Source organism: Thunnus thynnus, chromosome 22 (assembly GCF_963924715.1).
Source record: "Thunnus thynnus chromosome 22, fThuThy2.1, whole genome shotgun sequence".
In the NCBI taxonomy this organism is placed as follows: Eukaryota; Metazoa; Chordata; class Actinopteri; order Scombriformes; family Scombridae; genus Thunnus; species Thunnus thynnus.
Genome location: NC_089538.1, coordinates 7579896 through 7597998, shown reverse-complemented (window position 1 = coordinate 7597998; position 18103 = coordinate 7579896). Strand labels below are relative to the sequence as shown.

The 18103-nt window shown below is 41.2% G+C and overlaps 1 protein-coding gene across 3 annotated transcripts in view; it reads right to left on the bottom strand.

Annotated features, from left to right (window-relative positions):
- LOC137174126 (dynein axonemal heavy chain 2-like) overlaps positions 1 to 18103 on the bottom strand; it is a 62369-nt gene that overhangs the window by 8349 nt on the left and 35917 nt on the right. For all 3 annotated transcript variants that reach the window (XM_067579207.1, XM_067579209.1, XM_067579206.1), the window contains 29 exons: positions 17845 to 17975; positions 17509 to 17658; positions 16578 to 16745; positions 16180 to 16340; positions 15902 to 16041; positions 14462 to 14594; positions 14043 to 14182; positions 13608 to 13818; positions 13352 to 13468; positions 12941 to 13082; positions 11626 to 11795; positions 11316 to 11432; positions 10547 to 10711; positions 10208 to 10330; positions 9911 to 10059; positions 9529 to 9595; positions 7716 to 7866; positions 7444 to 7592; positions 7156 to 7289; positions 6321 to 6465; positions 5848 to 6047; positions 5348 to 5474; positions 4858 to 5044; positions 4092 to 4240; positions 3653 to 3836; positions 3016 to 3206; positions 2704 to 2895; positions 2190 to 2374; positions 660 to 894 (listed from right to left, as the gene is read on the bottom strand). In XM_067579207.1, the coding sequence (XP_067435308.1) occupies positions 660 to 894; positions 2190 to 2374; positions 2704 to 2895; positions 3016 to 3206; positions 3653 to 3836; positions 4092 to 4240; positions 4858 to 5044; positions 5348 to 5474; positions 5848 to 6047; positions 6321 to 6465; positions 7156 to 7289; positions 7444 to 7592; positions 7716 to 7866; positions 9529 to 9595; positions 9911 to 10059; positions 10208 to 10330; positions 10547 to 10711; positions 11316 to 11432; positions 11626 to 11795; positions 12941 to 13082; positions 13352 to 13468; positions 13608 to 13818; positions 14043 to 14182; positions 14462 to 14594; positions 15902 to 16041; positions 16180 to 16340; positions 16578 to 16745; positions 17509 to 17658; positions 17845 to 17975 (4513 nt within the window). The remainder of the gene's footprint in view (positions 1 to 659; positions 895 to 2189; positions 2375 to 2703; positions 2896 to 3015; positions 3207 to 3652; positions 3837 to 4091; positions 4241 to 4857; positions 5045 to 5347; positions 5475 to 5847; positions 6048 to 6320; positions 6466 to 7155; positions 7290 to 7443; positions 7593 to 7715; positions 7867 to 9528; positions 9596 to 9910; positions 10060 to 10207; positions 10331 to 10546; positions 10712 to 11315; positions 11433 to 11625; positions 11796 to 12940; positions 13083 to 13351; positions 13469 to 13607; positions 13819 to 14042; positions 14183 to 14461; positions 14595 to 15901; positions 16042 to 16179; positions 16341 to 16577; positions 16746 to 17508; positions 17659 to 17844; positions 17976 to 18103) is intronic.

Here is an 18103-nt window from a genome sequence, read left to right as displayed (position 1 = left end):
ACGTTCATGAATTTTGCCAGATGAAGGTCTGCAGACTGAAATGTCATTAATAAAGTGAGTACAAGTGATCAACAGCATGCAGGATTTATTGGTCCTTTCACTGTCACACTGTTTATTCCGAGGTAGCTACTCCTTTAAAACCGTATCTCTGCTTGTATCAGGACACTGTAGTTAATGTTTGACATAAACAAATAAGTCTGGTTACATTTGTATTTTTTCCATAAACAGCTTTTCAATTGGATTTCCAGAGAATTTACCATGTCACAATATATACTGATGTTGTGATACACAGCGTGATAAAGGATTTCATCCATAACACACAGTCCTAATCTGAAACTTTGACCAGAAAACCATCCAAGCACAAGGCCAAAGAATCCTCAGCAATGCGGCAGCTGGTTATCTTTGTACTCTTACTACCCTGAATGCTGAAAAAAACATACAAATGCCATAGGTTAGAACTAATCTAATGAAAGAAAACAAAAAGTGTACGGCACATTAAAGCTGATAAAACAAGCCACATTGTAGTGACAGAGCATTTGGGGTGGTGTTATATTATCTGAATGTTCAACATTGTTGGTCTCATCATATGCCAGTGTGTGGATGTCCACTCAACTTACACATTTCTACCCTCCCTTACTCCCTTATTGCTTCCCCCTCACCTTGTCCTCTCGACTGGGCCCGGCCCCTGCAGCAGTGGGGCTTGAAACCTGGGGCTGCAGGGACAGCAGGGTGTCAAACAGCGTCCTGGTCTCAGCAATCTGGCTCGCAATATTGGCATTAGGGTGCAGGCCAAACACTTCAGGGTGCTCTGTCGGCGGCAGCATGCTGATATACTCCCTGTATAAGGACTGGGCACCGTCACGGGGGATGTAATAGGACGTTAAAGGTGACAACCTGATTGGGAGAAAGGTGATACATGACACATATATGATTAATACTATAACACAGTGCAATGGTACAGAAAAGGGAAAATGATCTTCTGCATGGTCTGGACATGCTTATACTGTAATTTAACAGTGTTAATAGTTGACAGTACACATTGGCACTTTCTGAGCTTATTGTAGACATATTGTCGTTCTCCATCTGTACATCCAATAATCTAATAACAGCTAGTGATTTACATGATGCTGTCAACAAAGATATTGCATCTTCATACTGTTTAATGGAAAACAGCTTTTTAAACTTTCAGTACACAGTATTAGCTTTATTGTTCTCTCAATTCTATTTTCATTTTATCTTACTGCCAATGAAATGACCGATGACCTCATTTCCCTGTAGAGATTAATTTCATCTCATCGAATGTATTTCGATGTAATAAGGAAAGTACAGCAATGCAAAACCCTTACAATATCATCAATGACAAAAAGATACTCAAGTGTTAGTGTATTGAATTAATGTTTTATCGCTCTATCTTATATTAAAGTGGTAGCACTGCAGTGTTGTGTGAACCTGTTTCGATTAACTATGGGACACACAGCAGCAAAACCTTCCTATAAGCCATTCTGTCTGTATTAATGGAGTCCTGGAAAACTTATTCTTGAAATATATATATAAACCATATGTATATGTACAGTTTATTTGTACAGTATGTGTTGTTTTGTTTTGATGCAGTGAATGTGGGAGCAGTAGGAGGAAAAAATACTTTCAAAAATATCTCCTTATTCTTTTCAGGGTGGTTGGTTAGAAATGAATGGATGGATGGATCATTATGTCATTACACATCAAGTAATAAAACAAAACAAAAAAAAACAAGGATTAAGTGTTCCTGTCAGTGGTCAATAAGGTGCCACAATGTGTCAGTATCTCTTAGGTTGTAGCAATCTGGGAGTCCACTTGGTGGTGCTGGCACTCTGCTACCATGAGAAGGTTAAGCAGGGAGTTTTAATGGCCTCTGTGAGATGAGAGCAGTCACAATGTACACCCACAAGGGAAAAATAATGTCTGCAATACATTTCAATTTTTGAAACTTAATAAATATATATTCTCAGTGATATATAATCTCAGCTGACACATAGTGAGAAGCGGGGTTATTACATACATTAGTCATTATATCTATACAGTATATATTATAATAAATGTAAGCAGTGTGGATTTGAAGTCATAGTGCATATATCGTATTCTAGCGTATGTACATACAATAATACAATAAGCTGCGGCAAAATAAATGTGTGTTTATTACAGTGTCTTACTTGAAGAAGGGCTGGCTGATGGCAGCGTCACAGAAGTAGTCAGAGATGTATGTGGTTAGAAGACGTCTGTCCCAGTCATCTGTGACATGACCTCCATAGTTGACCCCAGCAATTAGATACTTCAGTGCATCCCAGGGAATCTCCTCATACTCATCCAGGTATAGACTCAGCAGACTCTCACTCACCTACAGTATGGGAGCATCAAGAAGATGATCTTAATAGATTTGCTTTGAAATGCAAGACAAGGGCAAATCAAAATGCTCTACTGCAAAAGCTAGGAAAATATGAGATGGAATGGAGAGGAAGACATTTTAATGATGAAGTAGGATTCAATCTCATGAATTTGAACTGGACTGCCAGTATCAATTAGTCTTGAGTAAAATCTATATTTGTGATTTAGAGCAGATAGATGACAAACATCAACCACGCAGAAATTCCAAACAATCAATCATTTCCATCATAAACAACCACATCATGATCATTGTCACGACATCATTCAGTAATCGTCGCCAACCTCAAAGTCAGAATCGTTGAAGCCATAGACAATGTTCCAGCCCAGTTGTAGAAACTTCTTCCTTTCCAGCAGGATGCTGTGAAAGAAGCATAGGGAGAAGAGCAGCTTCCTGTAGAAGACGGGTCTTGAGCAGCGAGTGAACTGAGCCTCTGTCACGAGCTGGTACAGACGCTTCATGTTGGCTTTCACACCCTGAGGGCAAAGGGTTTTGTGTGAGCAAATAGAAGACAATATAAACAGAACTTCTATGTGCCGTGTATATCATTTAAATATGCTTGTATAGTTGATATCTCAAGTCTGCTTATTTTTCACCTTTGGTGGCTCAGTGGTCATTTTGATGCCGGCCTGCAGGATAGTAATAGGAAATTCAGGGTGTGGTGAAGAGCTGAGCCAGAGTCTGAAGTTTGAGTGGGGCTTCTGCACCTGTAGCTGCTCCACCAGCTTGTCCAGCTCAGGCATCCAGGAGAGGGAGAGGTGGCAGTTGGCGAGGAAGACCCAGTGACCTGAGCAGAGAAAAAGAGGGCTTTGCAATAAACGCAACAATAGCTGAAGCTCTTGTAAAGTGACTATTATCACCACCAACACTCTCTCCCGGCAAGAAACCATGTTCAGCAGCAAAGAAAGGAGCAGACATGGTGATATGCTGCCCCCAATTTGTTTGGAGTGTGGAGTATGAATTCCACCAGGTGGCAAATTCTTAAATATAGCACCTTTAAAGCTAATATCATTTGTTTATATTGTTTATGTCATGTCTAGTCATATTTGTGTGTCCTGTTGGTGACCATAAGAAGAAGAAAATGCGTCACTCAAGTACTTTCTACACATTGTCAAGCACAGGTGACTTTTGAGTCTAAAACACTACTGGGGAAAAAATAACATTGCTAAACAAAAGAGAATCTGAATCTGGGATAGAAGAGCAGGAAGAAAGACAGAGCAGTTGGTGCTGTACCGTTTTTGACACCCTCTTCGATCATGCTCTTGGCAATGGGGGCCTGTCCCTGGCCCAGAGACAGAGCGTGGAAGTGTTTGCTCATGCCAGAGGCCTCAGCCAGCTGCAGCAGCGCTCCTGTGGGGTCCACCCCAGGAGACAGAACAAAGATCAGAGGAGTACTGCTGGTGGATTCCTCCACAACCTGTGGAGGGGACAGAGACAGTAGAATCAGCAAAGAAGGAGAAAGACAGTGAGAATAGATGGGCCGACATGGTGTAACTCACGTGACAGATAATATTAACATTCTGATGGGTTTTATGAAATTCTGTTAAAGTTTAATTGAGCAAAAATCTAATAGAATTAGACAACTGATATGTATGGAACATTTCTTTCAATAAAACATGATGTAGTTTAAAACACAAGAAAGAATCAACAAGGATTGACAGCTGACACTCACAGCCTTCATGTCGAGAACAGGCGGCTCCACAAAGCGAGAGCCGATGTTGTTAACAATGAAGGAGGTGACGCAGAGGGAGACGCGGTCCTGACGCAGAGAACGCACTATCAGCATTTTCTGGAGCTCATTACAGTTATTCTCCCAGTCACCTAGAAGGAGGATCAACAGAGAAGAAGGATTTCGTGGGGTTAATGGAGGGCAGTTTGGAAACAAGAGGGGTGGATGTATGATTAAAATGATGTGGATTAATAGAGGAGGGTGAAAAAAGACATTAAAAGGGTAATGAACAAAGAATATAATGAGAGGAAAAGTCTTGGCAGCAGCAAAATCCTCCTGTGATCACATTCATAATGAGCTAAACTTTGTCAAATCTAATTCCCACTGATGAAACCAGACAGCAGAAGACACACACAAACACACACATATGCAAACCCACACATTCTCTTTAATGAATCAACAATGAATAGATCCTCATTTGTCAGAAAAACAAAAACAGAGGAGAAGACACACATGCATCAGCACTGGGGGTATACAATAACACAGACAGCAGGGGACTGGTGTCTTTTTCTAGTTCGAAATTCTCACAGAAACAAAACACTTCAGATATGTCAACACAGAGTAGCACACACAGGCTGTCTTTCCAACTCTCCCCTAAACTCCCAGTTGAGTTCACTTCAACTTTGATTGGAGGAATTTGCTGCAGCACCAACAAAGAGCCAAAGAAAATGAAAATACAAAAACAATAAAACTCCTCCACAACACAGACCTGGGAGTGTAGCATTCTCTGGCTCAGCGCTGGTGAACCACAAGTTCCAGTCTCGGGGATACTGTTCAAAGGAGATCATGATGCCGTGGAAGTTGGGCAGCTTATCCAGCTCTGTGATGTTGTCCCAGCTGGAGTCTACAAGCCAACTGGTACAAGGGTTGTCCATCTGATCCTCTTTATCAAGTACCTTGAATCACATACACATTTATTGATTAGTAGTCAAACCTTTGTTCCATCAGTGTATCAATGAAAAGGTCAAACAACTGACACATTATCCACAGTATCAGTCCAGTCACAGGGATATGAGAAATTCACTGGCAAAGAAAGATAGTTATATAAAAGTTATATCCTAATGAGATAAACAGTGGACTGTCTGTTGGGGTATTATGTCCCAAGCTGCCTGTAAAAGATTAAAGTTTGTACTATTTGATTCTCCCAAATGAAATAGACAAAAGCAAGACATCTGTGTGTGTGATCTTTGTTTTCTTACAAGTCCTCCTCGGAGGAAGAAGCTGTACTCATCCATGTTGAGTTTGCCAGCTACCTCCAGGATTTTGGCACACATCTGGAAGCTGAAGAGCAGCTTGTGAACCTCAAACAGACCACGGCATGTGTATCTGCAAAAGATTTATAAAGATTTATATTTTTCTGGTTGATCACATAAGAAACTCAAAATTCCATATCACTTAAGCTGATAAGTCTTGACATAAACTTCTTCATCGAGGACAAAATTGCTCACTATTGTAGCATTAAGGGCATATGATGATGAGGTATAGTTTACATTACATTCTCAGTGAAGCACCTTAAATGCAGTATAATACCACAACAGTTCTTTTTCACTTTATTTGAAGGCCTTCCAGGTTTTACACAGTAGCTCATACAGCTTTCTTTTTACATTTCTTTTACATTTAACTGGAATTTACCCATCAATACCTTATTTTTGAAATTTGCATTCATGAAAAAGGTCTCTCTTCATGCGTCCTTGCTTACTTGTATACTGCATATGTATGGTAGTCGTTGAGGTTGGTAATCCTTTCCTCCAGCTTGTGGCTGCGCTTGCTCTTTTCTATGCTAAGGTTGAATAGGTTAATGTAGGAATCCAGTGAGAACTGGTACATTGGGTCAATACGACCCATGTCATTTAGGATGAAGAAGAGGATTGAGGCTCGCTGGGCACATGGGCGGTAGGCCTGTTAAGAGAAAACACTATTATATACTCATACTGTATGCCAAAGTGACAAATGTACATATCTCTGTTATTTAATTAAATATTAATAGTAATTAATAGTAAATCCCCATCACAACTTTCCAGACCACACAGTGATGGTTTATAAGTGTATACTTTGTCTTACCTCAGGTCCAAAACCCTGACAGTATTTAATTTATCACGAGACCCAGTGAAATGCAGCAAATTCCCCTCTCTTCTAATCCCTTCATCTCTACTAATCCCTTCATCTACACACCTCTCTAGCAGAGTCGATCTCGATTTCAGTCTGTTCACTGCTCTCCAGCTGCTCTGAAACCTCAGTGGCCGTCACTTTGGATGTCTGCAAGGTGTTCACCAGCTGCACGTCGTCCAGCAGTGAGCCAGTGGCCTCGTTCAGCAGCCTGGTGGAGTGGACACACGCATATGCAACATAAAAAACCCCTACATGAACACTGTGGACTGAAAATATTAAAGAAACAAATTCAAAAAACATTATCTGCTTAAAAGACAAAATACTACTATAGTTGGACAAGGATGAGCTATGTGTTTGCCATTGCTATTAGTGGCTGTGAGGTGATAACTAATAAGCTATTATTAAAAGGAATTGTCAAAAAAGTGTTTCCCAGCATAAATCTTGCTGTGTTGTTGTTCCCTGTTTACATGACATTTAAGAAATCTGGGTTACCTAACATGCTGTAAATACACAGTGTGGTGTTTGTTGCTCTGTTGTGCTACTGGTTGGCACCTGACTGACTGATGCACAGCTTGTGGTCTTGGAGATAATACTACTGTAGAAAGTTGTTAGATGAGACTCGGTGGATAGGGTGTTAATAGATGTCTCCTGATAGGGTAGAACTGGGTGGTTGCTTATTTCCACTACTCGTAGCAATAGTAGTTGTGATTTTATTGTTGTAGCCTCCCCTGCACTTGAATTTTACACAAGCAAGGGCTTAGTCTCAGTGGCTGATAAATGAATGAAAAACAATGTGAACAAGCCCATGTAATAAAAATTTAATATTCCACTTGAAATGATTTTTTGTCCACTGTGAAGAAAATATGTATTACAAAAGTGAGATATCACAATGTCCAACCTGAGAATCTCATCCTCCAGCTCCTGCAGGCTTCTCTTGCCAGAAGCAATACTGATCACCAAGGAGTCTTTCTGTTCTTCCAGATCTGGACGCTCCTTACGCACCACAATACCCAGTAGTTGGGCTTCCAGACCCTGCATGCAGGCACAAGCACACACACATGCACACGGTTTAAGGCTCATAAACTCAAAGGGTAGGTGCACACAAATTAGTATACACACGAGTACGCGATTATGAACTAGGGCCAAAACATACAGAAGCCACAAACAAACAGATTAACACTCAGACCTGCTCCTTGACGGCGAAGTTGACTATGGTGGTCTTTGTAGAAATCTCTGGGGTGTAGTGGGGATTAGACAGCTTGGTGGTGATGTAGAAACGAAAATCTGGATTGTACTCCACCTCCTTATCACCCAGCTTCAATAGTAGCCTGCCGCCTGAGAAAAAACACATAGCAGATTCATTCACTCCCTCCTATTTAGCTGAATATTTACTGGTACTTCAGAAAACTTGAACAGTTGGTATTTCAATTTGTGAATCTATGTATGTGTGTGTCTGACCTATCTGTGTGAGGGACTTGTTGAGAATTGGGTTGAGAGAGGGGTCCAAGTCCTCCTGGACATTCTGCAGCAAAACAGGATTCCCAAACTGGATGGCGTTCTCCAGCACCCGCAAGTAGTCTGGCATCTGAAAGTCTACTACTTTCAGACCCTGCTCATGTGCACACACACATACACACAAGAGGACAAAAAGAGAAAAATGAAAGCATATGTTAAAAAGTATCACTTTAAATGGACAAATTAGCATAAGAAGGAAGATGTACTGTACTGTACTTAGGCACAGCAATGCTTTGAGCTGATTCACACAACAGCAAGCTAACATGCTCAATTAATAATACTAGCATGTTGATGTTTAGCAGGTATAATGTCTACAATCTTAGTTTTCAATTAGTTAATTAGCACTAAACAAAATGCAGATGAGGCTGAGGGGGGAGTAATTTGTTTTGTAGGCATTTAGTCATAAACTAAGCATTGGACAGACAGACATTTTGACCTGATGATGTCGGTAGTCAGGAGGATTCATCCTGGAGGGGGCATGAATGTCTGTGCACAATTTCATGGCAATCAATCCCATAGTTGTGCAGATATTTGACTTTTCCTGTTGTGCCACCAGCAGGTTTATATTTTTGGTTTGGAGTGAGAGGATCCCCAAAAGTGAATATAATTCATTCTCTGCAGACTGTAAACATCTGTAGATAATGTTAAGGCAATCCATCTAATAGTTATCAAGATATTTCAGTCTGGACCAAAGTGGTGCCACAGCCATGTCTAAAAACATCAGTTACATTCAGTTCAATTGTCCATAAAGGTCACACTGTAACTACTTTGAGAACAGGCAGCTGAATGAGCTGGGAGGGATGACGAAGGACAAAGACTTCAAGGGAGAGAGAGGGAGAGAGAGAGAGAGAGAGAGAGAGAGAGAGAGAGAGAGAGAGAGAGAAAGTGAAAGGTCAGAGAGACCACAAAGGGCAAAGTGGTTTAGATAGCACACACTGTAATGAGGAATTTGCCAGAGAAAAGAAAGGAGAGAGAGGAGAGGTGGCGTGGGAGGAAAATCGGAAGTTCAGACAGACAATAGTTTGGCAAAAACAGGAAGGAGATATATATATATATATCTCCTAAAAATCCCAAAAATCTTCTTTGTAGCTTTTGCTGGGCTCTCCACTGCTGATGGATCATCTGATATCTGGTCAAAGTAAATGTCCTAAAATATCAAGAGTCTTCCTTAAATATGACCACAACGGGCTCACTGCAATGTCTCTGTTGATCTCAAGACAAGCTTCTCTCCTTCAGACACTAAGGCCTGAACATGAGTTTTCATGTTAGGTCTGTTAGTCTACGCGTACATCAATTACCCGTCTCGACCTGTTGAAAGTTGAGGTTGGAACTGCTTTAAAGAGATAAAGTGAAAGTTTACTAAAAGGTTACTGGAGGTAATACAGAAAAGCAGAAGTTGATGTTAAACTGTATGGCTTACTTTGTGACAACAAAAAAATGTTTCGCCTAAAACAAGTTGCATTTCTTTCCTTGGGCCTGTTCCAGGAAGGGCATGACCCATTCTTGAGGGGTTTACCAGGGTTATCCTCAGCAAACTTATTGAGACAATTCTCGATAAACCTACTTCTTAGAACCAAGAATCGTGTGTGTTTGTGATGTTCTTTATCTCTTTTTATTTTCTTAATTTGAGGTATGAAACACAATTCTGTGTTTCCTGTGTAGAAATTCAAATCTCCCTGACTCTCCAACAGTGGAGACAGAATAAACAGTAATGTCTGACTGGTTTAATTAGTGGACTTGCTGAGTCATATCTTACTCTCTTCATCTCCATATTCTTGATCCACTTCAGAGCTTGGCCTTGAGGATCCACCATCAGAGGCCATCTTGAAAAAACAGAAAGCCATAAAAGAAGTCAATTTGTATTTACGGTATATAACACATGTTTTGTACAGTGTCTGCAACCAAGTCCTAGAAAAACAAATTCAAAAGTAGTGCATTCCTACCGCAGAAATACACAAAGGGAAGTAAACACAGACAGCAGACTTGTAAAAAAACATGGAAAAACATCTTCAAACAAACGTTTTAAGACTAAATATCACAGTATACCAAATCGAACTTGTAGAGCATTTTAACTTAATGTGCTTACTGGACTACAACTAATCTTATTTAATAAACAATTTGTGTCTAAATGTTCTGACCGGTTTCCACGGGTGACAATAACTCCGTTTTCAGTGGAGAATGCGTCAGAGGGCAGGCCCTGAATGTTCCATTCCCTCACTGCTGTAGGCTTAGATAGGAAAACTGCAAAGCTGAACCCTGGTGAACATGGGATCTCTAAGTCCCGTACCTAAGGAGAGGGTGGACAGAGAGCAAGAGGGAGAGAGAGAGAGATGAATAAAACACAGGAATTATTACAAGTTTATTACAAGTATTTTAATGAACTGTACACCAGGATATATGTATTTGTATGTGGTGTGTGTGTGTGTGTGTCTTACCTCCTTCATCCAGATGGCAAGCAGCTCATCTCTATAGTTGGAAAGGAAGGGGCCCATATAGGACAGAAAAGATGCTGCTAGCAAACAGTCTCCTACAAGGTATCCCATGTTCTCTTCAAGACCCTGAAGCATACACACACAGGTTATTTAAGGTACACATATGTGCTAGTAATCTATTGTATGATTTGTCTGATACTATATTGACCCCTTAAAACAATAGAAAGATAGAAAGATGCTGACTTGAAAAGACCAATTTTTAGGCCTGAGTACTGAGTAGTGTGTGTGTGTGTGTGTGTGTGTGTGTGTGTGTGTGTGTGTGTGTGTGTGAGTGTGGCCTACAGCAACTCTCTCCTCCCAGCGGACCCTTTCTCCAGCAAGTCCAGTCACCAGTTTGTCAGCTCGGTCAAGTTTCACCTCCATTTCATCTGACTTCTTCCTCAAACTCTCCTTCATGGCCAACTTCTCACCATGCTGCTTTTTCAGCTGGTCCAGCTTCTCCCCTACCTGTGCACACACACACACACACACACACACACACGAACATGTACATGTGTGCACACACATGTGCGCAAGTGCACACACAAACATCAGAATTGCAACTTCTTACACATATAATACAGTTTAATACAGTGATAGTGGGTGTACCCCACTGTGACCTAATTCATAGCTTTGGCATAAATTTCTACTCTTACGCTGATGATATTCAGATGTACGTAATCCAAATGATGAGTTTAGTGGATAGGGCACCATGTCAAAGCAATCACAGCCCTTTAAGAATTACAAGGGGTTCTGATTTTCTCCTGAGACAAGCTGAACCCTGCTTCTCCTGTTACACGTGAGTGTCAGGGTCACTAAGTGTTTCCCCTTTGCCCACTTAGAGGAGTTGGGTCTTCTCTGCTGCAAAGATTTAAACCCGTCTTTGAATCTCCATGTTAATTCAGAACCCTGCAAAGAACTGCTATTGGATTTTTTTCATGAACCAACACTTTACCTCTTTAAACTTCATCGGACTTTAATTCCACTGTTGTATGTAAACATTACTTGACTTGAACTAGTGTCTAAACATCTATCAGGCTGGTTGCTACTGTAGATGCACTGTGCTCCTTACCTCTCGCAGTTTGTTCTGGGCCTCAGCCAGTGCAGCCTGTTTCTCTGCCAGCTGAGCTGTGGCAGCATTCAGCTGGGCCCGCTTTGGCTCCACCACCCTGTAGATACGCCCATAGACCTGGAGGAAAAATTGTTGCATCCATTAATTTAGTTTTGCCTCATATGTTTATGTTCATAAATACATATAGCAGTCTTACTAAACTACTACCGTGTGCTTGTGCATTTCTGTTCTCTATACATAACTGTAAGCATGTATGAAAGTACATTTGTGTGTGTGACTGTGTGCTCGTAGCTAGCTGACACCCTCTTACCTCCATGGCTCTGACCCACATGCACAGGGACTTGGCAGCCAGAGATACTTTGCCGATGATGTCTGGCTGGAAGTCTACCTGCCTGCAGTACTGACCGATCTTCTTCAACACACGGTCAGATATATTGTCCTTGTCAAAGTTTACCAGCGTTTTGATGAAGTTGGCCTCACCTGCCAAAAACATTTCAAAGTCACACAGATCAGAAGACATGAAAATTATTATTATTATTTTCTCAGTTCTACTTCTTTGTAGCTCTCAGTTTGATTCAGTGGTTGATTTCCTCAAAAGGAAAGAAGTGTTGTCCTCATGTAAAGCACCTGTTAAAATAGATACAAACATGAATCTATCCTTTTGTAAGCAGAATCTTAAAAAAACATGCAGTCAATTTTCATCTGCTCTAAGCCTTTATGCAAAGTGATATAAACAGTGTAGTGTTTATCACAAAGAAACACAAAACAGATACAGTTTGTCGTGTGTGTGGAAGGTGTGTGCAGAGAAAGTTACAGAATAACTGCTTCATGAGTAGTTAGGACCCTACTGCCCTATTGTTGTTGTTGAAGAGATTCCCTGCAAGTCAATTTTTGTGCCACTATATGTACCATCAAAAGTACAATTATGTACCTTACCCAGGTGACCAAACAAAACACGTCATATTGGGCAATATTGAGAACATCAATGTGTTTTCATTTTCCCTTTATCTCAATTTGGAATAGCCAGTTCAAATTCCCACTCTTGATCTTGACCACATCCTCTGCCTGAGAGAGTTTGAGCAAGGCTGTAGAAAACACTCACATCGTGAGATACTCAGTACTCAGCAGAAGAAACAAGAAAATGTACTGTGTCCATGATGCCAAAAAGGATCAAATAACCCTTAGGAATAACAATATTTTGTGATAATCTCTTTGATCAATTCCATGTGGGTCACATTACTACAGACTGAGTGTGTATAAAGAGTGTTCTTCTAATTTGATGTCTGTTTCTGTTTGCCTCACTGAATTGGAGAGGACTGTACCTTACATACTGAGAGCTATAAAGGCTCTATAATAAACTTAATGGGAATTTTGATCACAATCAATTGTTATAATGGCAAAAATGAGGAAAACTTAAAAGTGTTGAGTCAAAAAAAGCAGGGTAATCAGAAAGAAAGCGCAAATTTAACAATGGCATTACAGAGAGGACTGCTATATAATATAGTCCCCTTCGTTCCAGTTAATCTTTCCTGTCGCTTGACTTTTCCAAATGAAGGAGTTTCTTTGCCAAATTTTTCCAATACTCTTAATTCATCCCTAAATTCTGCACTGATGCTGTCTCTCACCCAGCTGTCTCTTGGCTTCCGCCCAGGTTGGCTCCTTGCACTGAAGGGTCATAACAGCCTGCATCACTGTCTCCACCAGTGCTGGGGGACGGCCATATGACTTGATCTCCGTCATGTCCTTCTTATTCAGAGACTCCAGAGCCTATGTGCAAAAATATGAAGGGACAGATAATGTGTGGATGTAAGAAGGCAGGGTATACTGCTTTTGTGAGTCATTTAATTAAAATTTAGACAGACAGAAAGCTCACACTCGAATGACAGGGTGCTTACACAGTCTGAATGCAGAGGAGAAGTAAGAAATTAATCAACTAGACATAATAATGAAGAAACTGCACACATACTGTAAAGACAAAATTACCCAGAGAGAGAGGCACAGCCAGGACTGAGCCAGATAACAGTGCATAGATATACCTTCATTGCCTCTTCTAGGGCAGGCAGGGCTTCATCCAGGTCTCTCTGTGCATTGTCAGCCATGGCTTTGCACTGTAACTCCTCTGCCCCAATTTTCTCACTGTTAGCACTCACCGCCTCAATGGAAACACACACAAACATGAACCAATAATCACATGAATGCAGACTATGTAAACACCTTGATCAAACTATTACTGTAATCTGATGAATAATTTGTGTACTTGTAAACGTGTCTACTATCCAGCACAAGGCTTACCTTCTGCTGCTTGTCAGCCTCTTTCTTCTGCTGTACGATGACGGACAGGTACTCTGTACACTGCTTCTGAAACTCGGCCACCTGCTTCTTGGCCTCCTCCAGCTCTACAGACATGGCCTCCACCTTCTCCCGTGTGTCACTGATCTTAAAAAGACCATTACGGAGCTTGCTCACCTGCTCCCCCAACTCACTGCGTTTCTCTGCCAGCAGCCTGGATGGACAAACACACACACAATCAAGTCAAGTCAATTTTATCTATATATACCCTCAATCAGATGAGAGACAAGGTGATTGTAACACAGACAGGGGTTATTAATCAAAATTAGTCAAATGTATAATTATTTAGTTGTAAGAGGATGCCCATTTCGTCCTCATTTACAGTATAAGCCTAAGATAAGCAATAACAATGGAAGGAGTATATTTTAAGGTGCCTACTTCTTGTATCCAGACACCAGCTCTAGGTAGTTGGTGGGTGTCACGTAGTTATGTCTTCTCAGCTCCAACTTCATCCTTTGGGAGATCTGTGCAACTGACTGGTGTGTGGTCACAAAGATACTGGCCACCTTCGTCTGGATCTACAACATCATGAACCATACGCAGAAATGTTCACATCTGATGAATCAAACCTGTTTCAAATTTGATACTCAAACAATTAGGATGCAACTTCAGGGGTCAGATTATTTACCATTTATTCATTGATGTGGTTATTGTTATATGTGTAACACAGATTTTTTTTTCCCCCAAAACTTGCCGTTTTTTCATAAATCAGTTTTCATACTGCAAGAGTTTTCATAATATTAAACTTTTTGCAAACACACATATAAAAATTGTGTGTGTCTGTATGTATGCCTCACCCCATCAATTGAGCCCAGCTCTAGTCCATCCAAGTACCTCTCAGCCACCTCCAGCAGGGCATCTTTGGGCCACTCACAGAACCAGTCAATGGTGGTACAGTTGACGAGCGCTGGGTACTGCAGGATGCGGTTCCTGTTGGCAAACGACAATTTATAAATGTTATTCAAATGTAATCTGTGGATATAACAATCCCCATTATGGCCCTGTGGACACAGGGGTTGTAAATTAGTGCAGGTACATTTGGCAGCTGGTTAGGAACAAACAATCGAAGAAAATGATTAAGCCATTATGCACCATGGATATGGTTCAAAATCATTCAATGAAATGTTGTTCTTTGCTCCAAAAGGCTGCCTTTTCAAATAGATACCTTAAAATCACTGTGTAAAGAACATTAGCTTTAAGCAGTATGACACAAAAGCTCCTCACAGACCCATTTTGGAAGTAAGGTACAGCAGAGAAGGCCAGAGTGTGAGTCAGCGAGGTTAGCTGCTTAATTGGTGTAGTAGGGCTCCCTGAGCTCTTGCAATGTGATATGGATCCTGCTAGCAGCTAGTGGTCAGAGGGCCAGGACAAATCGTCAACCAGGGAATGATGATTAGCTCTGGATAATGGTGCCTGTCAGCCCAATTAGCAGCATTATGTGTGACCACTACCCTGTGCCAATAATTACAACCAGGGAATCAATGCTAGAGGGATAAGAGGTGTTTTTTTGGGAGAGGAAATGTGTGTGAGACAGGGGTAAGAGAAAAATATAAAATGAAGACCAGAAAATGTGTGTCCATCTGTGTGCATGCTGCATGTGTGTGTTGACCTTCTCTGCCACAGCATCGACCCTGTCAACTCCAATTACAGCGAGCCTCAGGTCTTAGCTACAGCATCTTTCGGCTTACTGGACTTCATTCGTTCGACACCAAGCCTCAATCGGCCATTAATATGTTGATTCAATGTGAGGCACGATTCACTGTTCTCACTGTGATTTTGAGGAGCTGCTGAGAGGCCCTGTAGGTAATAGTCACTTGATACATGTAGGGCCACCACCGTATTTCAGTTAACTTTGTTTGCATCATTAAAATGGTTCCATGATTAAAATTAAGAGGAAAAGCCATGTTGACGTAGTGTCTTTGGTTATACTAGGACACCGGTGACTTGGGTGTATCAGCTGCTGGATCTTGTATGGATCAAAAGGAAATACAGAATACAGAATAGTGGGAAGGCCATTACTTGTGTATAAAATAAAATCACAATGAAATGAAAATACTTTGATATAATCTCCAGCTCTTCAGCTTATGAGCACTACAGTGTGATTCATACCGTGCCATTTTTCATCCGCCTGTGTGTGCCAACAGAGGAAAGGAGTAGCAAGAGGAGTCAGGAACATATTGTGTACCAGGATATCTTATTGGACACAGTGTGCTGCAGAGAACAGTGTCAGAATCTACCTGAAGGGCTCTCCCACTGGGCTCATGCAGAGTACTATGTGCAGGTTGTTCCTGACTCGCTCTATCAGGTAGCTGAACAAGGAGTCAGGAGTCTCCACCACATTGTCCTTCCTGGCAGACTCTGACAGGGCATTGCATACCTAGAGGTAGACAAAGAACAGATACATGTTATATGAATTGGAAATAGGTTTTAACTAACTTCAGAACATGGAAATCATGCTGGTAATAGACAGAGACAGACAGACTGGAGGCCAGAAAGATATGAACACAGTACAGACCTCAACAAACTCATCCTGCTTGTAAAGGTTCGGCACCTCTCCAGAGCTCAGGATGTTGTTGATGTCCTCTAGGAAGGACTCGTCTACAATCTGGGTGTCATTGAATAGGAAGACTGTTGGCTTGTTGTCCACACCAGTCAAACGGTACAGCTTCTTGATGTCTGAAAGCAAGGATAGAAAAATCACTTATCTTGCTATACGTGTCATGTAGCTAACTGAAGAGGGGATGAGAGAAACTGACTATACAAAGGCAAAGGTAATTCTCTAAAAATTAAATTCAGGTGAAACAGTGGTTTCAGTTTTCTGTGTTTTAATTTCCAGACAATAAGGTTACATCCAGAGTAGACGGCATCAGATACAGTCATGCTTTCTCTCTTAAACATCAATGAACATCTCACCTTCTCTGAACTCCAGCTTGCGGTATTGCTTGGTGACTTCCACCTGGAATACCTGGTACTCACAGATGGAGGCAGCCATCTTACACAGACTCTGTCTGCCTGAACCACCAACGCCAACCAGCAGCATATTGCCCCTAAGCTGACTGATCACACGCACAACACGGGTTACTGTGGAGGAAAAAAAAAAAATCATAAACTATAACCATATGCTTATTCATCTGAAATTCTTTATTTCCAGTATTCCTCTAATTGCCCTGTAAGAGATGACTTGCACAGCTGACAAGAGTTTCTTACGAATATTCAGATGCTTTGTTTTCATACAAGCTTAGTTGCTAGAACACTAGTATATTGCATGTGACAGAATCTACATTCATACAATTTTTATTACCTTTCTTTAGTGTACAATCTGGTCTACGCAATGGAGCTTCAGAGTGTATGGAAATCCCAGCACACATATACAAACCCACAATACACACAGCCATGTATAAAGTAGTGTTGATCCATGTTAGTTCTATAGTAATGTAGTGCTATTGATTTGCAGTAGCATGTGGTAAAGTGGCACATTGACAGCAGAATGTAGAGGGCAGAGCCTGGTGCTGAGAGGCCTTCTCTCTTTCAACTACAGGTTGGCTTTTAGCCATGCCTCATGGTGTGTTTTTTTAAAGGAGTCTCAAACTGGGCCTGAGTCACAAAACTGGCAAACACTGCACACAGCAGACACATCAGAGTACAGCAGATGAGGATGTCAGATTGACTGTGGTAATGTACTGGATTGCCTGGTACAGAATGGGATCGGTGGAACTGATGCTGTGGGTTGATCCGTCGGGGGAATTTGCTGCAGTGTGTGCTGGGAGAGGAGTAGACAACACAGCTGTCTGTTTAATCTGAGTGCGTGTGTGTGTGGAGATGTATGTTGTGTTTTCAGACGCACTGTGTTCGATGGCGTCTCGGAAGAGCACCAGGCTCATGGGCACTATGCCAGGTGTCAGGTTGTAGTCCTCCAGGTGGGTCTCCATGAACTTCTTTAGACTCTTCATGTCCAGTAGGTCCTCATACACACTAGACTCACTCAGGAAATCACCTGACACACAGACCAAAATAAACACACATGAACACATCCATAACTCCTGGTGTAGCAATTAATCTACCAGTTTACTTACACTGAATCACAGTTCATCACCTAATCTAACATCTTTTCTGTAAGGTCATTTTTACACTCTGATATTAGTATGTGTTTATGTATGTGTGTGTACTGTAATAAATGTACCAAATATTGGAGGCTGTTTATTAGGGCAGATGCTGTGAAACGTGAGGTTGAAGAGTGAGCCCAGTTTCTCTGACAGCAAAGTAACAAAGGCCTCCATGTCACTGTGATCTACAAGCCGGTCAGAGAAAACCCTGAAATCAACAACAACAAAACATTAACAACAAATATAAGACAGTGGTAACACAACAGAAGTGCCTGTATGTTTACTAGTGGTTCTGTGAGGCTGTACTTACTTTCTAGTTCAAAGCACTGCTGTGAC